General features: G+C 41.8%; 1 protein-coding gene across 4 annotated transcripts in view; it reads left to right on the forward strand.

Moving 5' to 3' along the window:
* The window catches only part of senp7 (SUMO specific peptidase 7), a 29,508-nt gene that overhangs the window by 4,539 nt on the left and 3,514 nt on the right, over positions 1-21,455 (forward strand). The window contains exons 3-22 of one of the 4 annotated variants that reach the window (XM_049593582.1): positions 131-196; positions 304-422; positions 4,061-4,312; positions 6,265-6,389; positions 6,802-6,920; positions 8,091-8,421; positions 10,092-10,252; positions 10,858-10,980; positions 11,066-11,099; positions 11,920-12,147; positions 13,517-13,953; positions 14,255-14,382; positions 16,173-16,289; positions 16,434-16,550; positions 17,485-17,580; positions 17,667-17,872; positions 18,012-18,058; positions 18,193-18,236; positions 20,795-20,863; positions 20,949-21,099. In XM_049593582.1, coding sequence (XP_049449539.1) covers positions 131-196; positions 304-422; positions 4,061-4,312; positions 6,265-6,389; positions 6,802-6,920; positions 8,091-8,421; positions 10,092-10,252; positions 10,858-10,980; positions 11,066-11,099; positions 11,920-12,147; positions 13,517-13,953; positions 14,255-14,382; positions 16,173-16,289; positions 16,434-16,550; positions 17,485-17,580; positions 17,667-17,872; positions 18,012-18,058; positions 18,193-18,236; positions 20,795-20,863; positions 20,949-21,099 — 2,970 coding nt within the window. The remainder of the gene's footprint in view (positions 1-130; positions 197-303; positions 423-4,060; positions 4,313-6,264; positions 6,390-6,801; positions 6,921-8,090; positions 8,422-10,091; positions 10,253-10,857; positions 10,981-11,065; positions 11,100-11,919; positions 12,148-13,516; positions 13,954-14,254; positions 14,383-16,172; positions 16,290-16,433; positions 16,551-17,484; positions 17,581-17,666; positions 17,873-18,011; positions 18,059-18,192; positions 18,237-20,794; positions 20,864-20,948; positions 21,100-21,455) is intronic. The other 3 variants (XM_049593583.1, XM_049593584.1, XM_049593585.1) reach the window with 3 other exon arrangements.

Consider the following 21,455-nt stretch of genomic DNA (forward strand, 5'->3'; position numbering starts at 1 on the left):
TCAACATAATGAATTACAAATCAAAGTTACAAGCTTGGCTCATTTCCGCTTGCTATTTTTGCTGGCCTTATGCTGTTGCTTGTCCTTCATTTTTTAAAAGCACGGTAACTAACCATCCTGTGAATTTTAGATGGAAAACCCACTCAAAATCTCCATGCCATGTCTTTCATCAGAGTGTGGGCAGTTAGAAAGACAGGTACAGCGATATCTTTGCTCTCTGTGTGACCACATGAACAAATGTTACAGTGGCGGCAAGGCTATGCTGGATTATTCTCGAGACTCACGTTGTTTTCTTTCTTTTAGCAGGTTTCCTGGACTGCATTCGCAGGTTGTAGACGCCAACATCGTGATTCCCAGCATAAAAATGGATCCAGGCTGTTTGATCACAAGCATGCAGCCTTGGTTAAATTGGAAATGACCAGGTAAGCAGGTGCTGATTAGAGACTTATGACAGATACACACCGCTTATCAACACATATGGGCTGGCTTGGTTTGACTCGGCACATCGGCCCAGTGTGGCAGGGATTTACGTCTCCATTACAACTGTGGCATTTGCTTGTCTCAAGTCCCCTGTTATTTTGCTCCAAGTGTTTTTCCATCACGCAGCAGGGCAGTTAAAATAAGTTTACCTGTTTGAGGTGAGCTGTTTGCAGAGGTGCAGTAAGAGCCTGTTGTCTGCAGCTCTTCATCAACATCTCACTGTGGCTGTTTCTGCTCTTACTTTCCTCCCTGTGGTATGAGGAGACTTGTTTTATTGACGAATAGCTGCTAATTCAGTGATAAACTCATTTCATGTCCTTTAGATTCTTCAAAATAAAAGTCCCCCATTATTTTTGTTATGTAAAGCTTTTATTGTGAAGCAACAAAATAAGGAAATGCTGGGTTTTCCTCAGCAGTAACTTCACACGACTGCTTAACAGGTGAACACGTAACAATAATAAAAAAAAGCAGATATCTAAAGTAAAATGGGGATGATGCAGGAGAGAAACTATACTCCAAACTACAGAGATTCAGATAGAAGCTACAAGAGTACTGAGAGCCTAGCACAGAGACAGACGGATGTGAATTGAGCATTGCAACACACGCCTGTACTGTCTCTTGGCCACAGTGCACCGCAGGATGGAAAGACATGTTACCGAGGTCCATCATCTTAAATGCAGTTTTGGGACGTGTTAAAAGTTTGCACCGTCCGCCAGTACTGACCGCCAACAGATCCGAACACTGGGAAGCACACAACTTTCAGTCAGAAAGTTGAAAGTCCCATTAGAAGAACAAAAAAATAAAAAGAATCACAGTGCTGCTTGTGGCAGAGTTGGTGCTGGGAGTTGAGGTGCGAGCGGCCGTTGCTGGTGTACTGTGCACCTCCAAAATGTCGCAGAACTGTTTCATATCTGTCCTTCTTGTGGTGGACTGTGACTGGCCGGCGTGTGGTGGTGTGGCTCATCTGTGCAGCAGCCAAACAGCGCCTCGTCACTACAACAACTGACCGCTGCAGCAGGATGAGACAGTAAAGAAGTGAGCAAGTGAAAGAATGATGCTGTGTTGTGCTAAATGTTGTCTCATTTGTGCTCTGATAAACAGTTAACTCATCAAATTAATAACTTTTATTAACCATGAAACAGGAAGTAAAACTAGCTGGAGGCAAGTAAAACATTAACAGGGTAGTGGTTCCCAACTGGTCCAACCCCAGGGTCCAGATTTCTCCTTAGTCATTTATTTAAGGTCCGCACAATTTGAGTCACCTGCTATGAATGGGAAGATGGTACAACTGGAAAACAGGTTCAAACCACTAATGAGGCCTTGAGACAGAAGTGGAGACGACTACTGATAAGTTTAGATGTGGAAGCATTATGAGGAGAGTCGGCTGAATGTCAGCTTGTTGACAACCAGCACCTATCTGAGCACAGTCTGTAACAGCAGCCTTGCTGATACCGAAGATGACAGACGGAGAACTCTCTCTTGTCTGGGAAGACGAGACTATGACATCACTTCCCTCTTTGGGCTGTCTCCAACAAACAAACATCAGAGATGTGCTGCATGTGGTTTTAATGGATTCCACTGAACTCCACCGCCTGCAATTTAAATCACAGCTATTCAAATCAACTGCAGGCAAATCTACCTGGCATCAGTGCAGTCGTTTTACATTGCTTTGTGCTTGTCTTATCTTTATCATTTTCAGTGCCTTTCTGTCTTATGTAAAGCACTTTAAACTTCCTTGTTGTTGAAAGCTGCTGCACAAATAAACTGGCCTTTACTGTGCAGCCTGTTGCAGTTTCTGAAACCTTCACAAGATGGAGCTATCAGCATGAACGTTAAGAGTCTTGTGCAGGTGACTCACAGCTGTCAACACAATATGTAAAGCAGGAATAGTCTCATTAAACAAATTACTTCCTAGTGTCTATACGGCTACAATTTTCTTTGACATAAAAGACACTGTGTGCTGTATGTTAAATCTATAGATGCTCCTTTATTTATTTTTATTTGGTAAAGTTTTAAATGGTGAGAGGTAACTATTTGGAAAAGCAATTCTGTGCCAGTATTTGAAACTGGTAAATGTTTTGTAACAAATGTTTATCATGAATTTAAGTTTGTTTTTTTTTTTTTTTAAAAGAAGAAGATATACATATACAAACTTATTTTTAAACCCTTGGCGTACCAATTAAACATTCTCTTACAATCGCAGACAAATGCAGATGTTTGTTTGGTGTGCCATGGCTGTCTGTTTGTAGTTGGATTTAATTTGGTCAGATGTTTGTCTGTGTTTGATGAAGTGTGGTTATGCTGCCTGTGATGGTTGAATCCTCAGAGTGATTGTCAGACCTTAAGCTGGTGCAGTGGGCCCTGGGTTCCTCCTGGTGCAGCGGGCCCTGGGTTCCTCCTGGTGCAGTGGGCCCTGGGTTCTTCCTGGTGCAGCGGGCCCTGGGTCTCATGGTGCAGTGGGCCCTGGGTTCCTCCTGTCACAGCGGGCCCTGGGTTCCTCCTGGTGCAGCAGGCCTTGGGTTCCTCCCGGTGCAGTGGGCCCTGGGTTCTTCCTGGTGCAGTGGGCCCTGGGTTCCTCCTGGTGCAGTGGGCCCTGGGTTCCTCCTGGTGCAGTGGGCCCTGGGTTCCTCCTGGTTCAGGACAGTGCCTGGCCTCATGTGGCCAGAGTGTGTCGGCAGTTCCTGGATGATGAATTTATTGATGCCATTGAATGGCCCTACTTTACCCTCAAAATGACCATTTGTACATTAGTCATGCCATATTACCTTGAATTTTGCCTGCTGCCACAGAAAATGGTGAACGTATTGATTCATTTATTGATCAGGGACCACATTTAACAACATGGCATGACTAACTGATAGACAGATGGTTTGTGGCTAAGTATTCCCTTAAGGGGCGTGTCTTACCTCAGTTTACCCTACTTTTTGTGCTGTATTTGTTTTCAGAATCTTTGGTGTTTTTGTTTACACACGACATCACGGCATGTTTGAGATGAAGCAACACCATGTGTAACACGAACAGGAAGTTCTAGTTGTTATGTTACAAAAATACTGCAAGTGTCATGCTGTCTCTGCTGTTTATACACAAACCAGTGAAACCATGACTCATCGTTCCTCCATGGTTCATAGAAACAGGATCAGTAGTGAGATAATTTGACATGTCTATCATACACCCATCATTGCTCTACTGACTATGTTTGTGTGTCAGAGTGCATTGTTCTCCCAAGTTTTGTCTACATTGGACTTATGGCACCTCGAGATGTTCTTTAGTCCAAACAGCAAACATAAAACCACTGTTGCTGCAATTTTTAAGATTGCCAGGTGTCTGTTTTTTTGTGTTGTGCAAAATTTTAAAGAAAACATTGCTCATAAGCACCATGACTGAAGGTCAAGCTTATCATGACTGCGCACATGGCTTATCTACACCCCTCCCCGCTGATCAGCTGGTGTACACAGAGTCTGACCTGTGAGGGTAGATGATGAGCTGTAAGTTAAGAGTACCTTGAGGGGGGCACCATGTTGCAGAGAAGACGCTGCTCTAGGAAGGTTGTGAATAATTCCTTCCCTCTTTCATCCTTCAGGAGGAAGCCCTGTCTGATCCTGACCAACGTCCTGGAGACTGAACTGGGAAAGGCTTATATGGAAAGAATAAAACATCATGCTTTGGGGAATCGAGGACAACTGTCATTTACGCGGAGGGAGAGTGGTCGATGCCGAGAGGAACCCAAAGTCTGCAGAGAAATGAGGTCCACTCAGAGGGAGACCAGGAATGACAAAAACAAGAGTGTAACCCCTAAAAGCAACCAGAAGACCATTTCGTCTCCTGCTCAAAGGTAGAAAGACTCTGTTCAAAGGAAAGTTCTACATTTTAGCAATATGTTTTTTTGCTTTCTTGCTGAGAGTCGTATCTTCCCAATAAATATGGAGCTACAGCAGCTGGTCAGCTCAGCTTAAAAAGTGGAAACGGGGTAAAACAGCCAGCCTGACTCTTTCCATTTGTAGCAAAATTCCCGGGCAATGACCTCCTTAAGATTTGTTGTCACCACAGTGTTGCCAGGCAATAGGCTTGGGCGATGGGTGATATGTTTGCGTAGGTGTGGTTTTGCTGTGGTCGAGATATGAGTTTGTTACGTTCCTTTAAGCTCTCTCAGCTTTTTAGTCTAATAAATAAACAAAACAACGTACAAGATGTCAAGAAATTGGGCTGGGCGATATGGACAAAACTTCATATCCCGGTATTTTCAAGCTGAAAATTTCCTATAGATCCTAAACAATAAAAGTCTCTTGTTATTTTGTAATATAAAAACTTTTATTATGAGGTAGCAAATCAGGAAACGTCGAGTTTTCCAGTAGAAACTTCACTTCTACGACGGCTGATAGCGAACACGAAACAGTAAAATAAAGTAGATATCTAAAGTAAAAACAGGATGCAGCGAAACTAAAATCCAAACCACATATTCACTTAGAAGCTACAAAAATACTGAGAGCTGAACACACAGAGGTGAGTACAGTCTTGCAACACAACCAGCCTTGTTTAAAGGGGAGAAGCGAAGTTGTCGGGGGTTGGCTGGCTGTGGTCAACGAGACGTCACCGCTACCCGCTTGAGGGCGGGCGGCTCGGCCTTTGGACCTACTCCAGAGAAGGTCCATCTCTGGTGTGTCTGACAATGGAAACGCAAATTGGCGCGACATGGCTTTACTCGGCACAGTCAAAAGTGAGAGTGGAAAAGGCCCACAGTATTGTATGTGTGCTGTTGCTATAAACACAGTCATTACATCGCCTAGCCCTATCAAGAACGGAGATATCCTTACATCTGTTTTCCTTATTAAACAAGAACACCATCATTCACCTTCTGAATTTAAGTTTATTTTTTCAGTGAGCTAAGACGAGCTGATTTGCCTTGTTAACTCATCGTAAAACACATTTTATTGAAACTCAACAGAAATGAAATAAAACCCCTGGAAACTATCTTGTTTACTCTGTCCACTGTTCCAACAATCATCAAATGTGGTTTGGTCAACAGAGCTAGTTGTGAAAATATGCTGCCACTACGCTGACCTCTGAAAGAAAAAACAATTGCTACTCCAAACCACACTCTTAGCTACCAGTAGCTCCTCACAGGACGCTGATTGGTCTGACACAAATGCATTACTTGAAGCCTGACAAGAAGGATTTTCATGTGATGTTGCAAAGCCCTGATAATCCAGCCCCCGTGCGAGGTAATAGATGGACAATTGCAGAGGAGAAATAGAGATTCACACCATTAAGTGCCTGACTGTGAATAATGAGTCAGAAAATGAGACCCCCTCACATAAAAAGCTCATCGGGTCATTTTGTTCTACAAAGTGTGTTTCTCAGTTCTTCCATATGATGATGTACTGGTAAGAAATTAACTTCAATAGTCAGGATAATGTGATGTTTTGTCACATAGAGGTGTGAATAATGAACAAAAATAGCCACAAAAACAGGAGGAGGTATTCTTTATTAGGGTCATTTGTTTTCGATAAGTTTTAGGAGGAATTACCTTTTAATGGTGTTTGGCTCGGCTGGCTGCATCCTTGGCTCAGGGTATTTTCCAGGCAGAGAGCTGGGTGATTTTATTTGGAATAATACCACACAGGAACATTTCACAACCTGAGATTCAAGTGCAAATATGTGTTTCTGCATTTGTTTTTATGTGTTTGGTCTTCGGTATTATCGAAGTATCCAAAGTTTTACACTACTTTATGTGACTTTGCTGTACAGCATAATCAGAACATGGTGCGATTCTGTCGTGTTTTTCAGGCCAAGACTCAGGAGAAGGTCACAAAATGTTGGTGACACAGCAGACATAGAAGAAAACAAAGATATCGAGGAGGTGATAATAGGAAAGGACAAGGGAGATGACTACAAATTTGCTGAAGTTGTAGGTGAGTAAACATTCAGACAAACACAGTTGCTGATGTGATGCTGCTCGTCACCTTCGCTGTGTTTTTCTTTTTCTGATGTTGGTTTTGGTTGAAGATTTGACTTCATTACATTACACCTTAAAAAGCATCATGCTGACATTTTCCTGCTTTCCCCTGACTTTTCCTCATATGACCTTTAATTTAAGGGTTCCTTTAATGGAAAAGAATAATTGATACCCCAAGCGTTGCTTCCAGAGTAAATAAACTGATGCTACACTTTATAGCTCCGTGAAATAAAACACAGCAGAATTTACTCAACTTTTACCTCACAGTCACGTCTCTTTTTTCTTATAGTAGCAGAAGTAGTAGTCACGTTGTCAGTAGTGTTTATTTTAGCATGAGGGGTTGATCAGCTTGTCTCTGTCTCATCAAGATTGTGGGTTGTCAGTGAGCTGGGAGCATGCCAAGGATACAGGAACCTGTAATGAGTTCTCCCCAGCTAGCATCAAGGATGGGTGGACTGATCCAGATAAAGACGTACAACACAGTTTGGTGAGTACCACACAGGGTCACAGAGATAGCTTTAAAACTCGCACTCTCCTGAGTTTGGTGCAAATTTTCTGCTTTCCATTTTTCCGTCCCACTTTTGTAAGAGAAAATAAATTGTGAATGTGGTCCATCAAGTTTCCTCAATGAGCCACATTACACCGTGTCCACTCCGCACAATAAAAACCTATCAAGACAGAGAATGTGAGGGGAAGGGTTTTCCACACATTTATTTCTTATCAGCATTTGCCATCACTCATTGATTTCCCTGTTTGGAGCTTGACCGTTCCTTTAGACAGCTGTTGGGAATAAATATATATGGTTTGGTTATTCAGAGCACCACACAGTGTGGCAGAGCGTACTCTGGGCACAGATGAAGCAGCAAAACTCCAAGCGTAGTCTAACCATCAAATTAACACTCTTTTGGACCACGACCCACCAGTTGGGAGCCACTGCTTTAGATGAAGCCATATATTGTCCTTTATTTGGTTGTTGAAGTAGTCATAGCGGTGGTTGTTGTACAATATTGGATGTTGAAAAACGGAATTGATAAAAAAAATTTGCAGCTAGCTTTCACCTTGAGGTATGACATCACTTGTAACAAGGGGTTTCATTGGACAAACATAGATTTGCGACGGTACAAGTCTGCTAAAATCGAGATCTATCCAAATATTTTTCCTCCCGCACAAGTGCTCCACAGGGGTTTGCAACTATTTATAAGTGCCCTTATTCCCATGCAGATATTTCAGATGAAGATCCATGTTCGATGTGAAATGGCTTTTACTTGGTAACATTTCCTCAACACTCACACGACACAAGTCCCTCACATTGCCAAGAACGAAAATGTGTCATCAGTTCCTAATAAATGGATAAAAATATGAACAACCAGCACAAAGTGTTACATGCAGCTTGTGAGCAAAGTAGTCTAAATTTTAAATCAGAATCCTCTGAGTCTCTTTGTCAGTGATAGAGTTAAGGAAAAAAAGTTAAGAGCATTCACTTCTGAGAAGAAGAATTCATTAGTTAAAACTTCAGTGATCAGAAAAGTTTCAAAATCTTAACTGTTGCAGCCTGTCATTCGTGATATCAGTACTCACTCACTGGTGTCCAGCCACACAAGTTATCTGATGAGCTCACATCTAAATTGAGGTTCTCTTTTCTGTTTCGTCTGAACAGAAGAGGAAAATGAAGGACACAGGCTCTCAGTGCAATGGGACAAGCAGCTCGAAACGCCACCGAGAGAGCGTGCTTCGCCTCACCAGAGAAGATGGAAGAGATGGAGGACCGCCGCCTGCACAAACTTCTCAAGAAGAAAGTGGAGAAGATGGAGATTTGGAAAGCTTGGACCGTACCATTGTACAGTTCACGGTGGGAGCAGAAGATCAAGCAGAAGTTCTGGTCCCAATCATCAATCCTGACTTGGAGTCCGAAGAGTTTATTGGTACCCCCAGACAAAGTCTGTCATCGAGCCAGGACAACACAACTACAGCCAGCCCCTCTGAACCCAGTGAGTGCACCAACAGAGGATGAGATAATATCCTAAACTCTGTAGCTTCATTCTACTGCTGAAACTTTTGTTTGAAATTATCTTTGAGAAAGCTCAGGAAACAGTTGCTCAGGCAGCTTAATACCATTTTATCAGTACATAAACAAATCATCTGATTTTAAAGCCTTTGCTTCTGGCGACTGTTTTCTGAAACTGGCTCTGGGAAGAACAGGCGTAATCAAATTGTCTACGACATTACCACAGCCTTCAGTTAATGTAATGCAATTTTATGAGATAAAAGGCAGTTGTGTTCTCTGTTAGAATCCATTATTAATAGAGCCTGACTGATTCTGGATTTTTGAGCTTGATTCGGACATTGAGAGTTTAAAAAATGTCAGACAATCTTGTATTAGATTATGTATTTTAAATATTGATGTTAGTTTTCATAACAGGGTCATACATTCAATAGCCTTAACAGGCCGGCATCCATGCCAGTACCTGTACGGCTTTTCACAATGCATATTCTTAGACCTGGGCTAACAATAGCTCTTGGCTGACTTAGGCCCTTTTCTCACACACACACCCACCTCTAAGCCCAGGGCTATAAGATTCGCACTGCACTTCTACTAGCCAGGGATTAAATGTCCGCTGGGACACATGACTAATGTTTACGTTCTGGAATGACGGGTGACTACTCTTTAACAGGAAGCAGCAACATTAAAATGTTGCCATTAGCAGGGCTTCATGTGAGAGCAGTGTTAAAACATCAAAAAGAGAGAGAACAGTGGAGAAAGAAAAACCTGGAAGAAAGACGTCCATTGTTTTACATTTCTGAAGTAAGTAGTAGTAGTAACCAGGGTAACTATATAAGCATAAAGCACATGCTTACTGAAGATGCAATTGGGCAACAAAAACAAGATGCAAATTGTATTAGCTCTGTGTCACACTGGCAACTTTTAGCCCAGTGTCTGTTAGATTTTCAGGGGATAACCCGGCAAGGTTGACGCTAACTCTGCTCCAGACCAGGACCAGCAAGCCCTAGGCTAAAGTCTGAGTTAGCTCACTTTAAAATGTGTCAGGAATGTGCCTGTGTGAACGCTTTCTTCACCCTCCGCTAACAGCCCAGTCAGCCTGGAGCTAGGTACAGTGTGAAAACGGCGAATGTGTCTTTGATAGACTAAAATCAAGTACTTTATTAGTAGGACTTAAGTTGCTAGTCAACACTTCTTGGGTAGGCAAACGTGACAATAAATTCTCGGTGGAAATGGGGCTGTACAGTTCAGCACCTCTGACACAGTTTCAACGAAAAACTAACCTACAACCTTCATGAATGATTTGTTGCAGGACTTACATCAGCGTCAGCTCATTGTACCTAATAAAGTGGCATCTGGGTGTATTTTTTGTAAATATTGTGTGGAACCTCTTGTTTCATTTTCAGCAGTATGTGGGTGCGCCCTGCGTCTTCAGTCATTACTGTGTTTCCTCTTTTCAGCCCACTCACGTGTCTTTATTAGGATTACTACCGTCCTTCCTTTTAAAGCCCATTACACCTCCTCCATGCAGGGTCAATTAGGGGTGTGTGTGTGTGTGTGTGCCTGTGTTTCAGAGAAGTAACGTAGCATGACTCCCAAGCGAAATTCACAGTCACCACAGTTTTCATTCACAGTTTTCATCATGTGCTTGTATTTCAGTTGTGCTGTCCAGTGATGATGAGGATGGCGGTGACGTCCCTCGGCACAGCGGACCAGCGGTCCAAACGCTGGTCACCGTGGAAGACGCAGTAATGCGGGGACAGTCCTCGCAGGAAGCTGTGGCCAAACAGCAAGAAGCATCTGCCATAGAGGACATGGAGGTTAGCAGATTGTGTTCTTGTTTTATGTTTAATCTATACCTCTTATTACATACAACATACATTACAAAGAAAAACACTTTAATACTTGATATATTTTAATTAAACAATTAATATTCCTATCATTCCTGCAATCACAGAAGCTTAATCCAATAGGAGCTTCGTTCAACCTTCACTTTACAATAAATTAAGTAGACAAAATAGACAAGTTTCCTGCTGTAAAACACTTTCTAATCAGAGTTGTTTGCATAGTTTTTACTCCCAATTCCCTCTCATGCAAACATGATATTCTTCACATGAGATATCTTAATAACAACACATAAAAAAGCAGCAGTGTGCATTGCTGTCAACTACAGTGTCAATCCTGGTGCCACCATTAGATGGCGGCAAAGTAAAGACGTTTTTAAATATTGGCTTTAAAGTATTGACAGTGGAAAAAGAACCTTATTACTGCCATGATATTGGATTCAGCTGTATTGCTCATATTTATCGGTCTCATTGTAGAATGTGGATTATTGTACTGTTATTGTGTATTAGTGTTATGCATTATAATAACAACAACCTACCAAACTGTTTGCATCACATTCCTTTATGTTTGTGTGTTGCAGGTGTTGCATTTAGTTGTAGATGTTCCTGGTTCAGTGGACGCTTCCTCCATCCCCAGTATAGACTGCTCCTTCTTCAGTCTGCACTGTGGAGGTTACCACGGGAAATCGAATGGAAACGCTATGGTAACTTGTGTAAACTGATCACACTCAGTATTCGGATCACGTATCAGAACATGAAGTGTAACACATTTTTAATTTCCTTTGACAGATAACACACCACGAAATCATCATCCCACTGACAGGTAATGCTGTGATAGCTTTTTAACTCTGCCGTCAGGCACACTGAAGTGTAATCACAGTGTTTGTGGAGAGGTTGCAGCCTGCCCGAGCCCTTTGGTCTGGGTCGTATAAACGCCTTGTTTTGGTCATGCTGTCTGCACACCATCCACTCCCAGCTTAGTGGTCTATTTCAGATGCCAAAGTGTGTGTGTGTGTGTTCCTGGATTAGACCCTTGAGGCCCTAGTGCACTTTCACCTTCTGAGCTTGTGAAATCTCTCCTTCAGGGAACTGTGGTGATTATTCCTGAGATTTGATCTTGGTCATGGGTGTGTAAGAAATATGGTGCATATTAGTTTTGTTAAATATTTTGGACAAATAGAAAAACATCCATGTTTGGGTATATTTTCGAGCAACTACGAGTTTGTTTCTGAAAAACAAATCATGACCTAATGAGCTTCAATGAAAGAATGCCTGATGACTTCAGCCTTGAGCCGAGTCTTAGAGACTTTCACAAGAATTAACAGAATGTGATCAGTCATGCTCTGCAACCCTGCATTGTTTTCCAAAGCGAATTTGATATTGATGTTTTTAGCCACACTTGCAGCACGACTTCAGTTGTACATGATTTTAAATCTGTTCAGACATTCCTAATGTGCACTGGGATTTGTATGCTTCAAAAGGAGTGTTTGTAGTATGTTCACCACTTGGTCAGAAAAGGTTTGTCCCTGTTCGAGTGTGAGGCCTTACATTGAGGCTAGTTAAGATAAAGAGGCGACAGTGTTCATCATTTCATACCGACACTACGAGCTGCCGAGCTAACCCGACCACCTCTGTGTCCCCAGACGCTGATGAAGAGGTGGAGGTGATATTAACTGTGGAGCGTAAAGAACTGAGGAAGTACAGCGTGTGGGAGCGGCAGGAACTGGAGGACCGGGAGTTTTACTTTGAGCGCGACGAGGAACCCAACCCTGCTGGCGTCCTTCTGTTGTGTGTGTCGGAAACTGCTGCATTTGTTGTACAGCAAGAGCTCCTCAAGCTGCGTGTCAAACACGATGGAATCACAAACACTGGTAAGACCACTGGAAGGCTCAGAGCTCAGAGTGCAGTTCAGCCCTTCAGCATCTCTAAATGTTTTTTTGGAGAAACGTTAAATTTAGGAATGAAAAACATAACTTACATTCTGATCACAAAGCAGACATAAGCATTAGTCCAAAAGTTACAGGTTACATTGTTCCAAATTATTTAATGTCTTATGCACAGCAGTTACATGAAAGCAGTCGCTGGCAATGAAAGTCTTAGACCCTCCAACACCAGAGGCACATTCATGTGCTTCTAATGGGAGTCCTTGAATAAACAATAAACAATGCTCGTACAATTATGTATGAAAAAAACCCGTGCAAGTAAAAGATGAGAATCTAAAATATAAAAAAGTGCAGAAGCTGAAATGTGGGGAAATGCATGTTTGATGTTTTTATTTTACTCTGGTCGACCAGAAAAAAATGGCGCTCAGGGCAGAATTGACACTCAGCACCTCGTCACGCTGCTGGCATGTGTAGCAAAGTGTAAATGCCTGGCTCTCCCATTGCAAAGAATTAACTAAACACACAGGCCTCGGGAAATAATAGTTTTCTTTTCAATGAGTCAAGGTAGACCTGCTGGAACTCATTTTTGCTGAGAGGTCCTGAGCAGTATAAATATGCACACATGACTATGTATAATGGCATGCAAAATTAAGGGGACCCCTGCCCAAAATTTCTTTTACTGTGAACTGTTAAGCCAGTAGAAGATTTCCAAAAGATAGGAAGTTAAAGATGAAACATGCCCTTCAGCATTTCAAGCAAGATTACTGTATTATTAGTCTTTTGTACAGTTTTAGAGTGAAAAAAGGGAAGGGAGCGCCATGCAAAAGTTTGGGCACCCCAGAAAACCTTTCTTGTGTCCTTTTGCAGGAAGAATGGGTGAAAAATCCCCCAAATTTTTGCTTCAGGCCCCTCCTTTTTTATGTTTTAAAGTGTAGATGATTTAAATGGAAAAAGTAATCTTACTTAAAGTACTGAAGGAATGTGTCATAGTTAACATTTTGACTTTTGGAAATCAAGTCATCTTTTACTTGCTTAGCTGTTCACAGTAAACAAAATTTTGACCAGGGGTGCCCAAACTTTTGCACGACATGAATAAACTGATTGTAAAGAGGAATGTAATAGATGTATATGTGTAATGAAGTAATAAACACAGAGATGTAAACAGGTTGCAGACTAGATTTGTACTTAACTGTCAGCAGCTCTGCAAAGCGTTTCCATTTCATTGCTTTGAATTTACAAATATCACCATTTTTTGTTTCATATTTCTGATATAATAAGTATTGATTAATGTGTCACATTATTCTCAGTGTGCATGATATTGGTGTATGATTGTACATGATTTTTTTTCATTCAAAAGACATGGCGAGCCCCTTTATCCTGCTGACTCTGAGGAATCCTGTGGAGGGAATGGTGGGGGCTTTGATACGCTCCCTCCTGGACATTGACTGCCTCAACTGTCTGGCACATGAGGAATCCATCGACTACGTCGACAGATTTAGCTGCTTGAAAGACTTCCCGTCTCCCGTTCTTTCTCTGGATGATAGCATAGAGCTGATTAGAAGGACTGGATTGGACTGTCACCTGCTGACTCTGCTCGGCCTTGAGAGCACTGACCCTGGGCTTTACTCTGATGAAGAGGGTCCGTATTCTGACACAGACAAAAGCACCACACCACACATTAAGCTGGAGTCACAGAAAGAGACAGTGCTGGAGACGGAGACGGAACAAGACACAGAGACACAACTTGGACCAGAGGAGAGTCCGAAAGAGCAAGAGCCCCAAACGCCCCCTGAGGTAAGTTATTCCCAAGTTTTTTTTTGGCTACTGACCCTTTAAATTAAGCAGTATCTTCCTCATGCATGTGTTTACTAGCTGTGACCAGTTAAGTCAGAGTTCTTTGCTAAATTTGAATCATTTATAGAGAATTTATTGTGTTAATTCACAAGAACAAAAGCAAAAATTAGAGGAAAATCTGAAAAAATAAACATAACCATTGACTGTTTCTTTTTCCATCTGCTGTTGATCATCTGGCAACATCTTCAGTAAACGATTACAATTAAATCTTTACTCCTGTGATGTGAATGTCCTTCCACAGAAAGAAAAGGAGGAGCCTGCGCCTGTATACACACTGTGCCATCGTAGAAGCAAAGGGTCCTACTCCACGTCGCTGTGTGTACCAGACTCCAGCTGGACTAAATACAAACATCAGGGCCATGCTCGCAGGCAAGTCACCTACATTATCATGTGTGTAGCTTCTCATGCAGCCTGCTGGAGGAGGCTTTTGCACGTTGTTACAAATTAAGATTCTTGCCAGGGATGCACTGATGGTGAAACTCTGGGTTGATACCGATATTTGAAAGAACAGTTTGGCTGATAACAAATACCACTGTTTTTTGTTGTTTCTTCCCCCTTTTGTGCCAGGGAAACAAAGAGTAACTCAGTGCAACCTCTGTGAGCTGTTAGTTTCGGTCACCAGCTGCTAACAGCTAACCAACTCTCTTCCTGCCGATCTTAGCACGACTTTGTTCACAACGTAGCATTATCAGGAAAACAATAGGCTGCATCCCCTTACAGGTTGAGAGTGTGTTTACAGTGTCCTTTCCTCCTGAAGGTGTCCCGCTGAAGACCTCTCTTCATCCCAAACAAGTTTTCTATTGTCCCCGAGACAATTGGACACCATTAGTCTCGAGCTCTGCTTTTTAGCCTGAGCAAAATTGATGTCACACAATGGAAAAACATCAGCCACTGCCATCAGTGAATGTTAGATTTTTTGCAGATAGGCTGATGGCAGTCAACAAGGGAAATACATATGATACATAGGTGCGGCTGATAAATGGATGCATCCCTAATTCTTGCAGCCACTAAGGCAGGATTTATAGTTGTGCGTTAGCTCTATGCAGAGCCTACGCTGTGGCCTATGCACTTTGCCTACGCTGTTGTGAGCATTTATACTTATGCGGTGGTGTGTCTGTGTCAGTCTGCAGTTACACCTTCAAAACACTGGCCAGCAGCAGAGTTTCTGCGAAGTAGTGTTAAGTTTAGTTGATTTAAAACACACATTAAAAACGGCTGTATAGCAACAATTTCAAACACAAGTACACTAATCAGCTTCACTATAACTCACAGCATTCACAAACACATGTCCTTGTCTGAACACATTTTTCCCACAAATACAACATGCTAACGTTATTAGCATAAGTCTATGGCATTTTACATTGTATAAATTAGCCTAGCAGCTAGCAGACTTTTCCTCGACTCATATGAAGCCAGGGACAACAGCAACATTTAACAAAGGCAACAGTACATAATTTGGCTCCATTACAACTCACAAGGTTCACTGACAAAACAACTGTCTTATACTAAACACGTTTTCCAAACAAATACAACATACTAATGTTATTAGCACAAACCTATGGCATTTTACATTGTATAAATTAACCTAGTGACAAGTAGAGATTTCCTCTGCTCATATGAAGCCAGGATAAATGCTGAAGGATAAATAACACACAAGACTTAAAATGCTATTTATAAAATTCTATTCATAGACATAAGGTCTGCGTCACCGCAAGATGTCGTTACATTAATGGGGAGTTGTACGTCAGGCTACAGCGTAGGGTCTGCGTCGATGTAGAGCCTACACTGTAGACATGGCGTCGATTGGACGCAGAAGTGTAAATCCCACATAAGTTCACACTTAGGAATAAGATAAAACAAAAATTAGGGATGCACTAATCAAGGTTTTCTCTCTGGTATTTGCCTTTACAGAATAACAATCTGATATCAGTCCCCAAATTTAAAACTTGCATCTCTCACTGTATGAAACTCATTAAGCTACTTTTTATGTAATGAAAGCGGCGAGACTAAAAATCTGCATCCAATTGTAACTGAGTGAATGTAATTAATAGATGAAACACTCAGTTTTACAATGGCCTTAATGAAACAGCTGTTAATTCCACTGCCACATCTGTTATCCACTGTCATCGGCTCATTCCTCTTATTTCCACTCTGCTTAGGTTGATCCAGTTTCCTCCTCCGCCACAGAAAGGAGGAATAACTGTCACAATGGAGGACCTGCAGTGCCTTGACACCGGGCACTTCCTCAATGACGTAATCATTGATTTTTACCTCAAGTAAGTAACACATCTAAAAAACAAAATGCTTCAGATTTACTGGAGTTCTCACAAGTTTCTGGAGAACAGATCCCCTTTTGAACTGACTGTGTTTATGCGTGCCATTATGTATCATAATGTGTTATGATTGTGTCCTTGAACCAGATATCTCCTCCACAAAGCTTCTGAGACTGTGGCCGAGAGCTCACACATCTTCAGCAGCTTCTTCTATAAGCAGCTGACAAGGAGGGACAACGCCAGTGAAGGGGTCACCAATGACTCGTAAGTAATGCTGCCAAAAATAAACAAAAATCTATGATATGCTTTCAGGAAATAGCAAAAGCCTGACAATGCAGCCTGATGTGCACCTCCCCAGAAATGTTACTATGTGTCGCGGCGACGCAGACCTCCTGTCTATTTTTGTAAACTGAAACCATTTCCCTCAGTGGAAACGAAGCATTTATTTACTTTAATTTCCCAGATAAGAAACAATAAATTGTGAAGACAATAAAGCCTCCACAAAAATAGCATTTTAAGTCTTGTGTGTGATTTATCCTAGCTTCCTATGAGCAGAGGAAAACTTTTCTCGTTGCTAGGCTAATTTATACAATGTAAAATACCACAGGCTTGTGCTAATAACGTTAGCATGTTGTATTTGTGGGGAAAATGTGTCCGGCAAAAGACAAGTGTTTGTCTGTGAATGCTGTGAGTTATAGTGAAGCTGATTTGTGTTCTTGTGTTTGAACATTCTGTGATTATTTAATTGAAATTAAGGCGTTATTTTGACAGCCCTATCACTGACACAGAGTTGCCAATGAAAATGTCCGACTAAAGAGACCACTAGATTTGGGAACTTTTTGTTAGTAAGGGCTGTTGCTGAAATTTTCAGACACATTTAAGGAACGGCAAAAGACGTAGTTGTTCTGACCAAATTACAACCGGCTTTGTAAATAAACACCATAAACATTACAGATTACAGTGTACTTATTTTGTCATGTCCTGCCTCCTGGACACTCTACCAAAGTGCTGTAATACATTAAATTGCTCTATGATTTCATTAGTTATTAGTGTAGTGTAGCATTCAACTTAATATTTTGTCCAGAACTGGTATAAATTAGAGCAATGTAAGTCTTGAATTTCCCAGCACTCTCAAGTGTCTACAGTTATGTGCATGTATGTGAAACACTGTTAAAACCTTATTTTTGTGTGCACTCAGCAATCAGAGGCACAGGCGGCACCAGCGGGTGAAGAATTGGACACGCCATGTGGACATCTTCAAAAAGGACTTCCTGTTTGTGCCCGTCAATCAGGAGTGAGTTAAATACATAAAAAGGTGTACAGAGTTTTTTTTTTTTAGTGTATCACATTATATATCACATTGATCTGCTATGTGTTTAGGGCTCATTGGTATTTAGTTGTCATTTGCTTCCCTGGACTGGATGAGCCAAAATCTGAGGCCTGGAGTGGTCAGAACTCGGGAAAGAGCCCGGATGGGACCAGCAAGTTACAGGATCAAGAGGTGGCTCAGGGTTCCAAAAGCCCAAATGATAACACAGAGACACTACCTTCATTAAACCACACTGACAGCACGGATGCAGAGACAGGTATGTTTGACTTAATGTTGCAGCTTTTGTCAGGATCAAAGAACAGCAGTTGCAGTTATTCTGTATATCTGTTGAAACTTTCAAGCCCTTTATTTGTTCATGCTGTGATTCTAAAGCTGGTTGGTTTCATGTGTTTTAGAAAAGGCCCCAGAAGAATCCACCAAAGACCCACCACCTGGTCCAGTGGTAAGAAATCTCTCTGTCCTGGCTCATGAGAACTAACAACAATTTCTTTTATCTCATCAACAGTTTTTTTTCACTAATTGGGTCTTTAATTGTCCTTCTAGATCTGCTCAGTCTAATTTTTTCTTTGCCTGCAGAACTGCACAGAGCGAACCTGCTCGAAGAAAACTGTCAGCAAGAGGTGAGTGTGCTGGTACATGAAGTTACACAATGAATGCCTGACATATGAGAATGAGAACTAGTGTTGTTTCCAGTGTCATCAGTGTGCTGTGAAGTGTACTTCTGAGGTGATTTGGTCCCCAGATTTTGCTACGGAGTATGCGCTCTTGCTTTTCACGCTAGTCTTAAGTAAAATACACGTGGCACAAAGGAGGAGAAACTTTCCACTGCAAGGCTCCAAAATAACAGTATCTTCTCTGTCTCTTTAACACAAGGTCGACCTCTGTAGGGATCCTTTCCATAATGTTGCCAGACACTTATAACAACAATCTGAACCCATCAGTGGCAAATCCAAGCACTTTAGTGAACGTACAGTATATTAACAGTGCAGCCCTTTGTCTCTCAGTAAGTCAAAAAATTGTTGTCTCCATTAGTCCCTTAGACACAAAAACTTGGCAAAATGAGGTCTGGGTTGTAAAATACCAAAGTTACCCTTTAAGTCCAGCAGTACTGAGTTTATAAACACTGATTCAGTGCAGTTTAAAAGCACATTTAGACCTAGTGCCTTGAAAACAGATGCAATGTCTTCAGTCTATGTCCAGATGAGATGGATTGCAGGTAAAACCTGACATCATCATGTCTTGAATGACCACTTGAGATTGGATTTCACATCTGTGCACACACTTTATTGTATGTGTGGCGAAACTGTATTAATATTGACCATACAGATGAAGAAAATGATTGTGGTGGTTATTTTCAAAGATACTCAGATGTGTTTAAACAGTCTGGACTGGTATTTTCGAGGCTTGTCTTTTTATATACACATAATACAACATTTACTTAGCGGTCATGGTGATCTGTTTGCAGTTGCATTCACACTACTCTGTACATGAAAACATACAGTACAGGCCAAAAGTTTGGACACACCTTCTCATTCAATGCGTTTTCTTTATTTTCATGACTATTTACATTGTAGATTCTCACTGAAGGCATCAAAACTATGAATGAACACATGTGGAGTTATGTACTTAACAAAAAAGGTGAAATAACTGAAAACATGTTTTATATTCTAGTTTCTTCAAAATAGCCACCCTTTGCTCTGATTACTGCTTTGCACACTCTTGGCATTCTCTCCATGAGCTTCAAGAGGTAGTCACCTGAAATGGTTTCCACTTCACAGGTGTGCCTTATCAGGGTTAATTAGTGGAATTTCTTGCTTTATCAATGGGGTTGGCACCATCAGTTGTGTTGTGCAGAAGTCAGGTTAATACACAGCCGACAGCCCTATTGGACAACTGTTAAAATTCATATTATGGCAAGAACCAATCAGCTAACTAAAGAAAAACGAGTGGCCATCATTACTTTAAGAAATGAAGGTCAGTCAGTCCGGAAAATTGCAAAAACTTTAAATGTGTCCCCAAGTGGAGTCGCAAAAACCATCAAGCGCTACAACGAAACTGGCACACATGAGGACTGACCCAGGAAAGGAAGACCAAGAGTCACCTCTGCTTCTGAGGATAAGTTCATCCAAGTCACCAGCCTCAGAAATCGCAAGTTAACAGCAGCTCAGATCAGAGACCAGATGAATGCCACACAGAGTTCTAGCAGCAGACCCATCTCTAGAACAACTGTTAAGAGGAGACTGCGCCAATCAGGTCTTCATGGTCAAATAGCTGCTAGGAAACCACTGCTAAGGAGAGGCAACAAGCAGAAGAGATTTGTTTGGGCCAAGAAACACAAGGAATGGACATTAGACCAGTGGAAATCTGTGCTTTGGTCTGATGAGTCCAAATTTGAGATCTTTGGTTCCAACCGCCGTGTCTTTGTGAGACAGAAAAGGTGAACGGATGGATTCCACATGCCTGGTTCCCACTGTGAAGCATGGAGGAGGAGGTGTGATGGTGTGGGGGTGTTTTGCTGGTGACACTGTTGGGGATTTATTCAAAATTGAAGGCACACTGAACCAGCATGGCTACCACAGCATCCTGCAGCGACATGCCATCCCATCCGGTTTGCGTTTAGTTGGACGATCATTTATTTTTCAACAGGACAATGACCCCAAACACACCTCCAGGCTGTGTGAGGGCTATTTGACCAAGAAGGAGAGTGATGGAGTGCTGCGGCAGATGACCTGGCCTCCACAGTCACCGGACCTGAACCCAATCCAGATGGTTTGGGGTGAGCTGGACCGCAGAGTGAAGGCAAAGGGGCCAACAAGTGCTAAACACCTCTGGGAACTCCTTCAAGACTGTTGGAAAACCATTTCAGGTGACTACCTCTTGAAGCTCATGGAGAGAATGCCAAGAGTGTGCAAAGCAGTAATCAGAGCAAAGGGTGGCTATTTTGAAGAAACTAGAATATAAAACATGTTTTCAGTTATTTCACCTTTTTTGTTAAGTACATAACTCCACATGTGTTCATTCATAGTTTTGATGCCTTCAGTGAGAATCTACAATGTAAATAGTCATGAAAATAAAGAAAACGCATTGAATGAGAAGGTGTGTCCAAACTTTTGGCCTGTACTGTATGCCTAACATGGATTCAAACACTGAATGACAGATGTATGTCTCCTCTCTGTAGACCATGTATTCTCATCATGGATTCCCTTAAACGTTCTCCTCATGAGCGAGTCTTCAAACTCTTACGGGAGTAAGTATGACACTTTTAATCCATCTGTCTGTATCCGCGTGTGTGTTTGTAAACTGATGTAAGACAATGTGTATTTGTCTGTCAGGTACTTGCAGTCGGAGTGGGAGGTACGGCGTGGTTCATCGAGGGACTTCAGTCCTGATCAGATGCAGAGCTCACACTGCCAAGTTCCCCTTCAGGACAACAGCAGCGACTGCGGCCTCTACCTGCTGCAATACGTTGAGAGTTTTCTGGAGGTAAAGAACTCGTCAGCATCTTTAATTCTAGGGCTCTACATTGTCTGACATGTTTAATGTAATATTGGTCAGCAACAGCTTTAAATTTCTTATTCAGATGGAAACTCAGTAGGACATTGAACAGTTGAATGAAAAATTCATATTGTTTTTCTCTTACCTGTAGTGCTGTTTATCAGTCTAGATTGTTTTGGTGTGAGCTGCCAAGTGTTGGAGATTTTGCCCATAGAGATGTCTGTCTCCGCTTTAATGTAATGTAACTGGATGTCACACAGCTTGCGGTGCGCAAAGCGCCAAAAAGATACATTTAAATAATTCAACAGCAATGTCTCTTTCCAGAAATAATGACACTGTTACTC

This window comes from Epinephelus fuscoguttatus, linkage group LG13 (genome assembly GCF_011397635.1).
Source record: "Epinephelus fuscoguttatus linkage group LG13, E.fuscoguttatus.final_Chr_v1".
In the NCBI taxonomy this organism is placed as follows: Eukaryota; Metazoa; Chordata; class Actinopteri; order Perciformes; family Serranidae; genus Epinephelus; species Epinephelus fuscoguttatus.